The sequence below is a fragment of the Nicotiana attenuata genome, unplaced genomic scaffold (genome assembly GCF_001879085.1).
Source record: "Nicotiana attenuata strain UT unplaced genomic scaffold, NIATTr2, whole genome shotgun sequence".
Lineage (NCBI taxonomy): Eukaryota > Viridiplantae > Streptophyta > Magnoliopsida > Solanales > Solanaceae > Nicotiana > Nicotiana attenuata.
The window spans coordinates 169,346-181,685 of NW_017671231.1; the positions used below are offsets into that span (position 1 = coordinate 169,346).

The 12,340-nt window shown below is 38.2% G+C and overlaps 1 protein-coding gene across 1 annotated transcript; it reads right to left on the reverse strand.

Annotated features, from left to right (window-relative positions):
• Positions 1-10,873: 10,873 nt before the first annotated feature.
• On the reverse strand, positions 10,874-11,816 carry LOC109206873 (auxin-binding protein ABP19a-like). Its single transcript, XM_019369734.1, has one exon. It carries the CDS (start codon positions 11,749-11,751, stop codon positions 11,119-11,121), a length of 633 nt encoding a protein of 210 aa, XP_019225279.1. The 5' UTR covers positions 11,752-11,816; the 3' UTR covers positions 10,874-11,118.
• Between the last annotated feature and the right edge of the window lie 524 nt (positions 11,817-12,340).

A 12,340-nucleotide genomic window follows, 5' to 3' on the forward strand; every position in this document is an offset into this window, starting at 1 on the left:
TGTCCTTGGCCAGGATCAGGTTCGAGGTCCTCACTTGGACAAATCGGCTTAGCCAACCTCGGTCTTGATCTTCATCGATTCTCGAGAACGAGGCTTTAGAGGCCCGGCATGCAAGTTTAATCAGTCCTTCCCAGAAGAATCGGGGACTGTATAGGCACATCAGATGGTCAACGGTGAATGGTCAACGGTGAATGGGCATCCGTCAATCTTGCTCACGAATAACCAGAGAAGAATGACTATCCTTCAGAATGAAGAGTGGATCTGACCAAGGCACACCTCGTAATTTTTACAGAATTGGATGATCACCGGATCCAACGGAGCCAACGTAAAGGGATAAGGGTAAACACTTAAGTATCCCTTAACGTGGGTAGTGATACCTTCTTCGGGGCCGGGGACCACCACATCTTTTTCGGCCCATTTGCAGTCCTTTATGACTGTAGGGATGGTCTCTTTGGTGAACGAGCAAATATATCTCGATACCTCACCCCGGCCCGGAACGGGTGAAGGTTTTTCAACTTTGATGTCGGCGGTCACCGAGCACCCGCCAGGAATAAACGCTTCAAGAGGAGGTTCCACCGTTGGTTCCTCGCTGGACAGCCATAATGAAGAAGCAGTTTCTTTTTGAGGAACTTTCTTAGAAGTCTTCGCCATATCCTTTTCAAATAAAGGGTAAAAGATGAAGGAGGGGAAGTAAAAAGGGTACACTTGACGATGTGGAGTGAAAATAAGCGAGGATTCTTACAAAACTCTCAAGAAATATAGGTACAAGTACTAGAAAATGCAAATATTATTTAAGAACAAGAGTAGGAAAAGATTGGACGTAAAGTTTGAATGAATGAAGGAGGGTATATTTATAGGTTTCGAACGACGGTTCAAAGCCTGTAGTGGCTGACCAGCAACTGACGAACATTTAATGCCATTAAGACGTGACTGAGTAGACGCTTCGTCCATTTTTGTCTTTTCTGCCGCAAAGTATCGAGACGAGGATCAGGGGCTCATATCGTTTCTTGTCATTTACACTCCGAAAAACGAGTGGACTATCTGTATACGGTCAAAATCGGGCTCATCTATTGCATGACAGATCGGGCTTAAAACGTAATGAATTGAAGATCGACCCCGAGTTCCATCGAACCAGGGTACGGGGTTAGAACACCCGTCTTCGAGATTACCGAGTCCATGACCCCAGAATCGACCCTGACTCTGAATGAGCTTGAGGAAACGTTGTCGGACCAGATAGCGGAAGACCAAAATATCCGTAACCGGTCGGATATCACGACGGGAATCTCGGCATGTATCAATGAGAAACCGGTTAATTAGAAATTCATGAGATTTTTTACCTTTTATAGAATTGTACCTAAAGTAGGATCCCTGTACTATATAAAGGGGGTCTAATTATTTGTAAAATATACGGTAACACGAATCTCAAAGCATTATAATATAATTTTCTTCTTGCAAGCTATTGTTTTCTGTATCTGATATCATTTGAATTACATCCAGTTTGAGCGAGACTTACTTTTCACGGCTATAACTGTTCAAGTCATAGAGTTTGAATTTACTTTATTGTTGTTCGCTTTATTTATAATTCAATTTACCGTTTCGTGTCAAATTAACCCACATATCCTTAAAACCACATATAAATTCAGTTGTTATCTGATTTTGAGGGTAAACAAAATTATATCTTATGACATAAATAAGGTAAAATAGTCAAAACCCTTTTCTATTTAATATTTTCTTAAGGGGCGTGCGAAAGAGAAACACGACAGATAATATGACACAGAGGGAGTAACGATTGTGGGATGGAGGGAATATTAAATATACCTGTTGAGAGTAGTATAGTGATATCTAGTTGAGAGTTTTAGCATTAAGTGTAATACACATTTACTATTCTTTGGCCAAATGACCCTGGCAAATATACACGACATGGATCGTTAGGTAATTGACCAATAATGAATATGTTGAAGATAAGGAGGGTCGAGAAAAACTCAATGAGAGAGAAACTCCAACTTCTCACTGAAAATTCACTACCCCTTCCTTCTTCTAGCTCCTTGAAACTATTGAAACAATGACTAACAATCCACCTGCTCCCAGCACTGATCCACCTGATCTAAGTTCAATGAACATTGATGACCCAATCACTACCCAACAAAATCCATCCTTCATGCAAACACTACTAAATAAACACAATACGTCAATACCAACCAATTCCAAAACCCAATACTATCTTGACATGTCAGCTGAAACACTGGAGGACCCAACTCCAGATAATTTCATTCCACTCTCCACAGAAGACAAAGCAAGGCTTTACTCTCCTTGAAAATATTCACTTATAGTTAAAGTGTTTGGCCGCAAAGTGGGTCACTTAGCTCTCAAACAAAAATTACAAACTCTATGGAACCCACGGAATCTCTGTCCCTCATTGATCTAGGGAACGAGTTCTTCCTCACTAAATATCGAAAGGAAGAAAATATGAATAAGACATTACATGAGGGTCCGTGGTTTGTGTTAAATCATTTCCTCTCAGTGAGACGATGGGAACCTAAGTTTCTAGGATCTAGTGTAAAACATACTTACACTACCATCTGGTCTCAATTACCAGAGCTGCCCACTGAGTTCTATGATGTTGACATCCTACAAAAAGTGGAAAATATACTAGGTAAAGTCCTAAAAATTGACACATGCACGTCGTCTACGACTAGAGGACGCTATGCTCGAATATGTATCGAAGTACCCCTTGAAAGCCCCCTAAAGTCTCATGTATTCATTGGAACACATCGCCAGCAAATCCTTTATGAAGGACTTAATATGCTATGCATCCGTTGCAAAAGAATTGGCCATACTACTACAAATTGCCCCAACAATCACACCTTAACAGCTACAAGACAACAATTAAACACCAATTCATTGTCTAAGGAAAATGATAGAAAGGAGATACAAGATTCAGATTCAGAATGGAAGACAGTTATATTCCCTAAACGGCCTCCAAAATCCATGTTGCAGAAACATACATCAATTTCAAGCACTAAGGATACAACTCCTTCAACTTCAGCGAGTCCCCCCAAAGGACACCTACTACGAAACTCACATATGCAGGTGACTAAAGAAGATCATACAGGTACGCACTCTCCTAATGCTCACACTAATCACTTACTTACTGTATTACCTCAGCAATTAACTGCTAAAAATCTACTAGCAATAAAAAATAGTTATGAGCTATTAAAATAATGACCTAATGGATCAAAGTACAAGCCCAAATCTACAAAACGGCCCCAACCATATGAAATGGATATATCCGACGAGTCTACCCAGTCACCACCCCAATTACCCTTACCATCTCTAGAAAATAACCTACTCAATTACCCTACATCACACTCTTCTACAATGAATAATAAACCTAGTGACACGAATCCTTCAACTTCATACGCCACGTTGGCAGCACCTCCCACAACTGCCAATCAAATAACAACTAACATCCACTCTCCAAACCTTAGTATAAGCCCACACACAATTACGCAATGCAATCTTGAACCCTTACCAATCAATCCTAAGCCTAACTCAATACACATCACTGCCACCCCACTCTCCATGCAAACTACCCAATTGATCCATAGCCCATGTGACAAGCCCGCTGTACAAGAAACCCCTTCTCCTACACCAACAAAACCACCTCAATTACCCTCTACTACCATTACAAATACTGACAAGACATCATTAACAAAACTAAACCACACGCAACTCTCTACTCATCCATAACATCTATATCAAACTATAACCATGCAAAGACACCATGCACCAACATTTCCTCTGAGAACTCACCACCAACGACCATCTCAACTTCCATTCAGGCAACTCAACCCAATTCCTCACCCCAGCGACCATGCAACAAAATACACCACCCCCCACAACTTACCCAGTGATTTACACATCACAAGCAACCAATCCCTTCCAACCACCTCAATCATGGCTGGAAATGGGTTTGCAAAACCATGCACTCACCTTCTCCATGATAGTAAACAACCAAGAGGTGATAGTTCCCCTCCAAAACCCACATGATTTGGCCCAAATAGTAACCGAGGGCATGACAACAGGCATGACATACTATGGTCAGTACCACTGGGCGACGACAACCATGAACACAACCACCACATGGTGGAGCCCTTTTCCTCACTTCCAGAACCACTTCAATCCTCTCACCTATGCCGGAACTACCTTTTTACCCACAGGCCCAATCCTAGATCCCTTGGATACACGAATACACACACATATCTCCAATGATGCCAATGTCACCAATGAGCCCATTCGAATGACTAACTCCATCATCAACCTCAATGAGCGCACAACCTCCAAGCCCAGAAGATAAAAAAATACTAATACCACAGGAAATAGTAGCAGTCATGGCAGAAATGAGGAAAATAAGAATGGGACCAGTGTGGCTAGGGGCATGCCATATCTCCGTCCTCAAGGAATACGAAAAAAAATGTTACTCAACTGTCCACCAGAAGTGACCAAGTGCCTAATCAAACTGAGGACAACAGTGAATTCAGAAGCAGGGAAGTTTTTAGTGGTAATCACACCAACACTCAGGGAGGTGACTCAGCCAACCAATGAGGAGAATCCAGTACTGGTGGAGCGGGAAACAATACCACCACAACCACCTCAACGTAGTAGATCCATAAATTTTGTCATATGGAATTGTAAGTTGCCCAATCACCAGAATTTCGAAGGAACTTTCGTTCCATGCTAAACTATTACCAACCACCATTAGTAGTTCTCCTAGAAACACACCTACTGGAGCATAACCTACTTAAGGAAGATTTTGACTTCTCCCACCTCTCACAAGCACTAGCTGAGGGACATGCGAGGGTATAGTAGTTTTATGGAATGACAATCTAGTTAATGTAACTGAAATCATCGTCACAAATTAGGAGATACACTGCATGGTCCAGGTATGTCCACAAGGTCCACCCTTTTTATTTTCGGCTATCTATGCAAGCACATTATTATCATCAAGGAAAGTTTTATGAAAAAACTTAATGCGTATAGCTAATACATATAACAGTCCATGGATCGTAGGGGTGACTCCGACGATATTCTACACTCGAATGAAAATTTTGGAGGTTGTGCATTAAATAACACTAGAGCAGATTTGATGCTTAACTGTTTTAACTATTGTAACCTCATAGACTTAAGCTTTAGGGTAAACAAATATATATGGACGAATAAATGTAGGAGGGGCACTAATGTTTTATACGTCAATGCCACACAAGGGGGGGGGGGGGGTGATTTGTGTGATACCCAATTTTTCGCTCTAGAAGAACCTGGTTCTTCTAGGTGTACTAACTCTACTGTTTGCGGAATAATAAGTAAATAAAATAAAGAACACAGAGATTTTTACATGAAAAATACCTGGCTTAAAAGGTAAAAAAACCACGACCTACTACTCAGTAGGATTTTCCCAAACTTCCACTAAAATTACCGAGCCAAAACAGCATTTACAAAAACTCTTTGTAAACCTAAGGATTAACTCTAATCCCGTTATGGCACACAGCCTCAACTGTTGCGATAACTTCAAGTTAGCTATAACTTGAACACTCTAAGTACCTAATACAGTTGCTTCTATGAAAGCTGAAAGGTACAATTTCAAATCACCTACTACAATTGAACTAGAATAAAAGATAAACACAATGTAACTGGTTCTTCTATCTCGGTCAAGTAGCTTCAGGAGTGCACACTTAAATCACACATAAATTGCTTGTAAAATTGCCTTGCTCTTTTGCTCTCAATTTTGTTTAATTTCTGCGTATGTGCAATGCCTGAAAAAGAGAACAATCACTGTCTTTTAATGGGTTAGTAATCATAGTTTGATTGGGACTCAATTGCTGATCTTCTATCGTAGTTGAGTCCTTGAAGATCTCAAACTCCAACACTATCTTTATCCGGATTGTGTTCTCTTCATATAAGGAGACTTTCTCCCCTTATCCAATATGCAACCTTTTCGATCAGCTCAGGAGATATTGCTGCTTGATCAATGGGACTTATCTCCTTCACGTGTATCTCACATGTGTAGGTTGATCATGACTGTGCTTCACATGATGGACCTGGTCCATGACTGAGTTCATTTGTCATTCTTCAAAACTTCACCTGTTCTTGGGCCAACAGGCACCATGATACTCGAAAGTCTAGATCGTATTGTGGCAAATTATGAATGGTTAACTATCCAAAGCACATGTTCAACGTTTACCCAAAACTCATTCGGACCATTGTCCTTTATTGTTAACTCTTAATAAAAATACTCCTCCAGGAAGTAATATTTTTGGATTCGAAACAATGTGGCTGTCACACCAAGAGTTTCCTCAATCGTTTGATCGAATTTGCAACAACAACCCTCCTTTATAGAGGCTATTGAAAATTTTACTACCTTAGTCAAAACATGGAACAAAGACTCTTTTGGTAATATCTTTTATAAAAAGAATAATATCCAAGCAAGACTAGCGGGAATTCAAAAATCTCCAAATTACCCCACTTGCAACTTCTTACAAAACTTAGAAAAAGATCTTATATACCAATATAATCAAATTCTCACCCTTGAAGAAAATTTTTGGAAATTAAAATCGCGTATTAATTGGCTTAACCAAGGGGAATCCAATACAAAAATTTTCATCTGTCTACCCTAAAAACAAGGCGCCGTAATAGAATAATTGCTCTTAAAGATTCTACAGGAAATTGGGTTTCAAACAACGACCAACTTCAGCAACTAATTACGCACTATTATCACAGTCTCTCATATAACTTCCTACAAGACCTACAATCCTACTAAATGCAATACACTATCACAAGTTGAAGCTACTACATTATCAATGCCAGTGACTGATCAAGAAAAAATAGACGTTGTGCATTCTTTCTAACCACTTAAATCTCCTGGACCTGATGGACTTCATCCATTATTTTATCAGAAATTCTGACCTAAAAAAAATACTCAGTAATTCAATTCTGCAAAAATATATTCCAAAAGGCCAGATTTCCATAGAATTAAACAAGACATATATTTGTTTAATTCCTAAAATAAAGAGCCCTTCAACTACGAACCACATTCACCCTATTAGTTTATGTAACACTTTTTACAAAGTAATCACCAAAATTATTGTTAATCGCATTAAACCTTTTATCCATAAAATTATTCACCCTACTCAGTCTGCTTTCCAAAAAAATCGAAGGGCGACAGATAATGCAGTAATAGTTAAAGAATTATTAAACCATTTTAGAAATTCTAGATCAAAATGCTCAAGCATGCTTCTAAAAATAGACCTCGAAAAAGCTTTCGATTGGATGGAATGGAGCTTTATACGCCATTCATTAACCTTTTTCAAATTCCCTCCAAAGTTAATATCTCTCATTATGGTCATGTGTCTCCACAACCTCTACTGCAATCCTTTTTAGTTGATCTCCCACAACATTCTTCACACCATCTAGAGGTATTAGGCAAGGTGACCCGCTCTCACCATACCTTTTTATTATGTGCATGGAAATGTTATTTCGGAGGATAAACAATGCGGTGGATTACAATCAATGAAAACCTATTACCATGAACGCTAAAGCACCACAAATATCACACTTATTCTTTGCAGATGACATTATCTTGGCATCCAAAATAACCACTTATAGTTGTCATAAAAGTATTGATTTACTGGACCAATTCACTCTGCACTCAGGTCAAAAATTAATTTTGAAAAATCAAGGGTTTACTTCTCTAAATATTGTTTAACGACTGATAAGAATTTCATACTTTCCTCTTTCAATATGATGGAAGGTAAATCATTTGAAAAATACCTGGGTTTTCCTATCTTCACTTCAAAGCCCACCAAAAGAGATTTTCAATCCTTAATTGATAATTTCAAAAATAGGCTTGCAGACCGGAAAACTAACCACCTCACAATGGCTGGGCGTACAACTTTAATCAAGGCAACTCTAAATACAATTCCCAGTCACATAACGCAAATTATGTCACTTCCCACACACTTAATTTCTAGATTAGAAAGCTATCAAAAAAACTTTCTTTGGGCCTCTACCTCTCAGAAAAGACAACTACTCCTAATTAGTTGGAACAGAGTAACTACTCCAAAGGAACGAGGCGGACTGGGCATTTAAAGACTAAGGGACAAAAATGATGCCTTATTATCCAGTACAGCTTGGAGGCTTTTTCATCACCCACGCACACCTTGCGCATCCTTTCTAATCTCTAAAAACATTACCACTCCTAAGCACCCTATTAAAAGAACCTCCATCTTATGAAAACACCTTACCAATGGATGGAAGATTTGCCAAACTGGATTACAATGGCATATCACAAGAGGTAACCATGTACGCTTTTGGACCGACAATTGGATAGCTCCCAACACCAATATTAGAAGCCTTATTCATGGGCCTTTAAATTATAACGAAGTTAATCCATCTGTAGCTACTGTTCTCCAATTCAATAGATGTTCGGCCACCACCCATAAACGAATCAATTTGCCTATGTATGTCAAATGGAACCCACCCCCATATGGAAACATTAGATTAAATACGGACGGGGCAGTCAGTACAAACAAATTACAAGCGGGATTTGGTGGAGTATTCAGAGATAACTTGGGTAATTGGGTAATGGGCTTTACTGGACATCATCAATTGTCCAATTAATGTTATAGATATCAAACTCATGGCATTACTACGTGATTTGTAAATTGTAGTCATGCACAGCCTAACTCCATTGGAAATTCATATGGACGCACAATAGGTAATAACTATGTTGCAAACCCCTGCCATAATGTACTCACCTTTGTTAACTGATTGTAGATTCCTGATCCAACAATTGAGTAATCGTATAGTAAGCCACACATACAGGGAGCAAAATATGGTAGCGGAACAACTCGCACATTTTGGAATGGACTTATCGGGCAGCACCATCACCTTTTTTGCAGATCCTCCGCACTTCATATGGCGGCAACTTATGGAAGATAATTAGCAGGGCCATACGAAAATTAGAATGGGTAGCACAAAAAATACCACTATGTATGGATCATCGCAAACTTTTTGTACAATGTTGGACGTGCCTTTCACAAACACTGAATCCAGCATAAACTTACATCATCAGCCCGTCCAAAATATTAGTCATACTACTTGTCAAAGTGTATCAAGGCACAATAGTGCCAATAGGTATTTTCCTACGACTTATTGTAATTCTGCTCAAGTGCAGACGCTCCTTGCACTGCAAGCTTAATTAATAAAAAATAGCCTTTTAAACCAAAAAAATTGCCCAATAAAATTGACCAAAGATAATAGTTCTAAAAAACACATCAGTGCTGCTTCTCATATTTTTTCTAGTCTCGTGTCGTTTCGAGAGCCTTCCTCTCCTCGTGCTTTTCTCATTTTTTTAAGTCGTCGTTCTGAATTTTTTTTTATATCCCGGGGAAAAAGTACCTCAAAATAGAGTCCAACCACAATGATCAAATTGATTATTTTCATGTATAAAGATATACTAGTTTACTGTATTATTTTTAGTAGGATTAAACTAAGTAAGTCGTAACTTTTAAAGGGTCTGTTTATTTTTAATTTTTAGGGATGAAAATTCCCTGGCTATATTCGCTGGAAAATTACATTATGTATATAAGGTCAATTTTAAAAGGGCCCGTCTTAATATATTTATTTTTTTAATCTTGTTGGTGAAAATTTCGCATCCACCTATCCAAAAGTATGCAATAGAGAGGCAGAAAAAGGTAAAGGACAAGACGTGTGGATGAGTAAGAAGTAAAAAATACTACATACAAGCCTAGATATTACTATAGCGAAGAGAATATCGGTATTTTCGCAAGAAACAAAATTAAGGAGTTGTATGTGCTAGAGACATGAACTATTTTCTGTCACACATCCATTAAGATAAGGTTTTAGATAGCTTCTGATAAGAACCTTTTATTCTATTTTGTTAGTTGGGTGTGGGAGCATCTTACATTGGAAGTTGTTAATAAATCTAAATATAACTATAGTGAAAATTTTCATCGTACGAGGTCTTTTGGAAAATTGTACCGCATGCAAATTTAATCTAAAACGAATAATATCATATCATATTAAAAGTCACTTTTGGAATGACTTAATTAGCCCAAGACATTCATCTATCTTTTCAATGTCTTTGTGTAGTTGGTAATCAAGATTGCCTTCTTGAGCAGTTTTACGCGCAAATCTTGAAACTACACGAGCAGGGGCGGATTTAGATTTACAGTGCACGTGAACTTATGGTCTTTTCGCCAAACTAGAAATTTTATGTATATATTTCGTAAAATTGATCAAATATTGCCTTTTGGTCCCCCATGCAGAGGCGGATGCAGGATTTAAGTTCTATGAGTTCAATCCTGAAGGTTTTTTTGCCATATGAACCCATTGTATTTTTAAAATTATGGGTTCAAACATACTATTTGTTACAATTTTAATAAATTTTCAAACATAAATTTATGGTTCGCGTCGAAAGTACTGGGTTCAATTGAACCCGGTGTTACAACTCTACATCCGCCTCCGCCCCCATGCTCCAAAAAGATTGAACGTTGCACTTGATTGAATGTTGAGCTATTTATCCAAGGGACATGGCTCGATTCCCACTTAGTACTTCTTTTTCTCGCTTTTTTAGTGGTGCACCCATATTTTAGAAATCCTAGATGTCTCTGTCCGCGAGATATATTAGGTTAACTCATGAAGATAGAAATTGTGGTAGATTTATTCTTACTGCCTATTATGGATTGAGGAAAATAATGTCGTATTTTCAGACTATTACATTGTTGGTTTTTGCGTGCTCGTGAGACTTACATTTAGAAATTCGACGTTCAAAATGCAACTGAAGAAAACAAATTACTTAAACTGAATTTATAAAACAAATTACCAAAGTCCTAGAAAGTCCAGAAGAAGCAAAATTCAACTCTGATAATTGACACTTAAACATGACACACAAACAAAACATACAAGACATCAAAAACATAAAATTTTCAAAAAATACTAAAGTGAAACTAAACAAATTAAAGACCCAATGATTTGTGTCGAAACTTATTCCAACAACAACAACAACTACTCCTCAGTCCCAAATAAGTTGCTGAAACGTAATTAGTTGGTGCCGCCAAGGACACCCTTCAACTTCTTGATTGTGGCAGCATCAAGGAACGTAGTAGCCTGCACAATTTCAGTAGCCAAATCATTAGCAAAGAGAGCGAAATCTGTAATTTGAAGACCTGGAGTTGGACTACTGAATGAAACAATAGCTAGAGCTGCAGTTTTCCCAGAGTTAATCTGGAAATGCAACAACCCTTGTGGGAAAACCATAATGTCTCCTTTTTTAAGGTTCTTGAAAAAAACTTTGTTGTCTGAGGAAGAAATAAATCCAGCACAAATTTCTCCTGTTACAACATAAAGTACTTCTGATGCTCCAGGGTGTGTATGCATTGGGATAACACCACCTATAGCTAAATCTAGCCTAGCCATTGAAATTCCAAGACCGTTAAGTCCTGGAAATTGAGGAGCAAAAGCAGGAGTGACTGCAGCTTTAATGAGAGGGTTAAGTTTAACTGGAGTGGCTAGGCCAGAAAATACAAAGTCATTCGCAGTTACTGCGGATGGTTTTTTGCAGGCGTAGCCGCCTGGTCCGTCGGGGACTGATAAGTCCCCGACACAAAAATCGAGGACGGCGGCTTCAGAGGAGAGGAAGAGAAGGGAGAAGATGAAGAAAGATTGGAAAAACATCTTGTGAGTTCTTTTTCTGAAGATGGTTTTGCTAGTTGAGGAGTGTTTGTTATCTTGATAGGGTTTTGGCGTACGTATTTATAGAGTTGAATTTGCATGGATATTTTATTTTATTTTTTTATTACTATTGGTTATTAGAGATATGGCGCCCATGCAGAGAAGGTTTCACGTGCATGCTTTTAGGGTATGAAGGAAACGACATATTTTGGGCTGTGATGCATGTGAACGATGATTTTTTGTCGTAGAATAATACAAGAATTCTCTTTTTTGAGATTTTGTTTGAATTTGTTCGAAAAGGCAGGCATATTCCAATAACTAAAAAAAATTATTCCAATTAGTTAGGAGAGTATTTTGTATGTAAAATATGTCAACAAGTTCAATGTAATGATGGATTGTGTACGCTCTTATGAGAGTTTGAAGCGGTTCAATTGAATCCCCTATGTAGAGAAAATTACATGTAGTTAAAATTAAAGATTCTTATGCGTATATATAAGTTATTGAATCTTCTTGTGGCAACGAAACTTTAGTATAGTTGTAAAGACAAGCTATGATTTAGTTGTAGGCAATTTGAACCCATTTAAGTTGTGAC

What these genes read in the sequence shown, in the direction of transcription:
- LOC109206873 (XM_019369734.1), bottom strand. Translation starts at nt 11,751, where the DNA reads ATGTTTTTCCAATCTTTCTTCATCTTCTCCCTTCTCTTCCTCTCCTCT.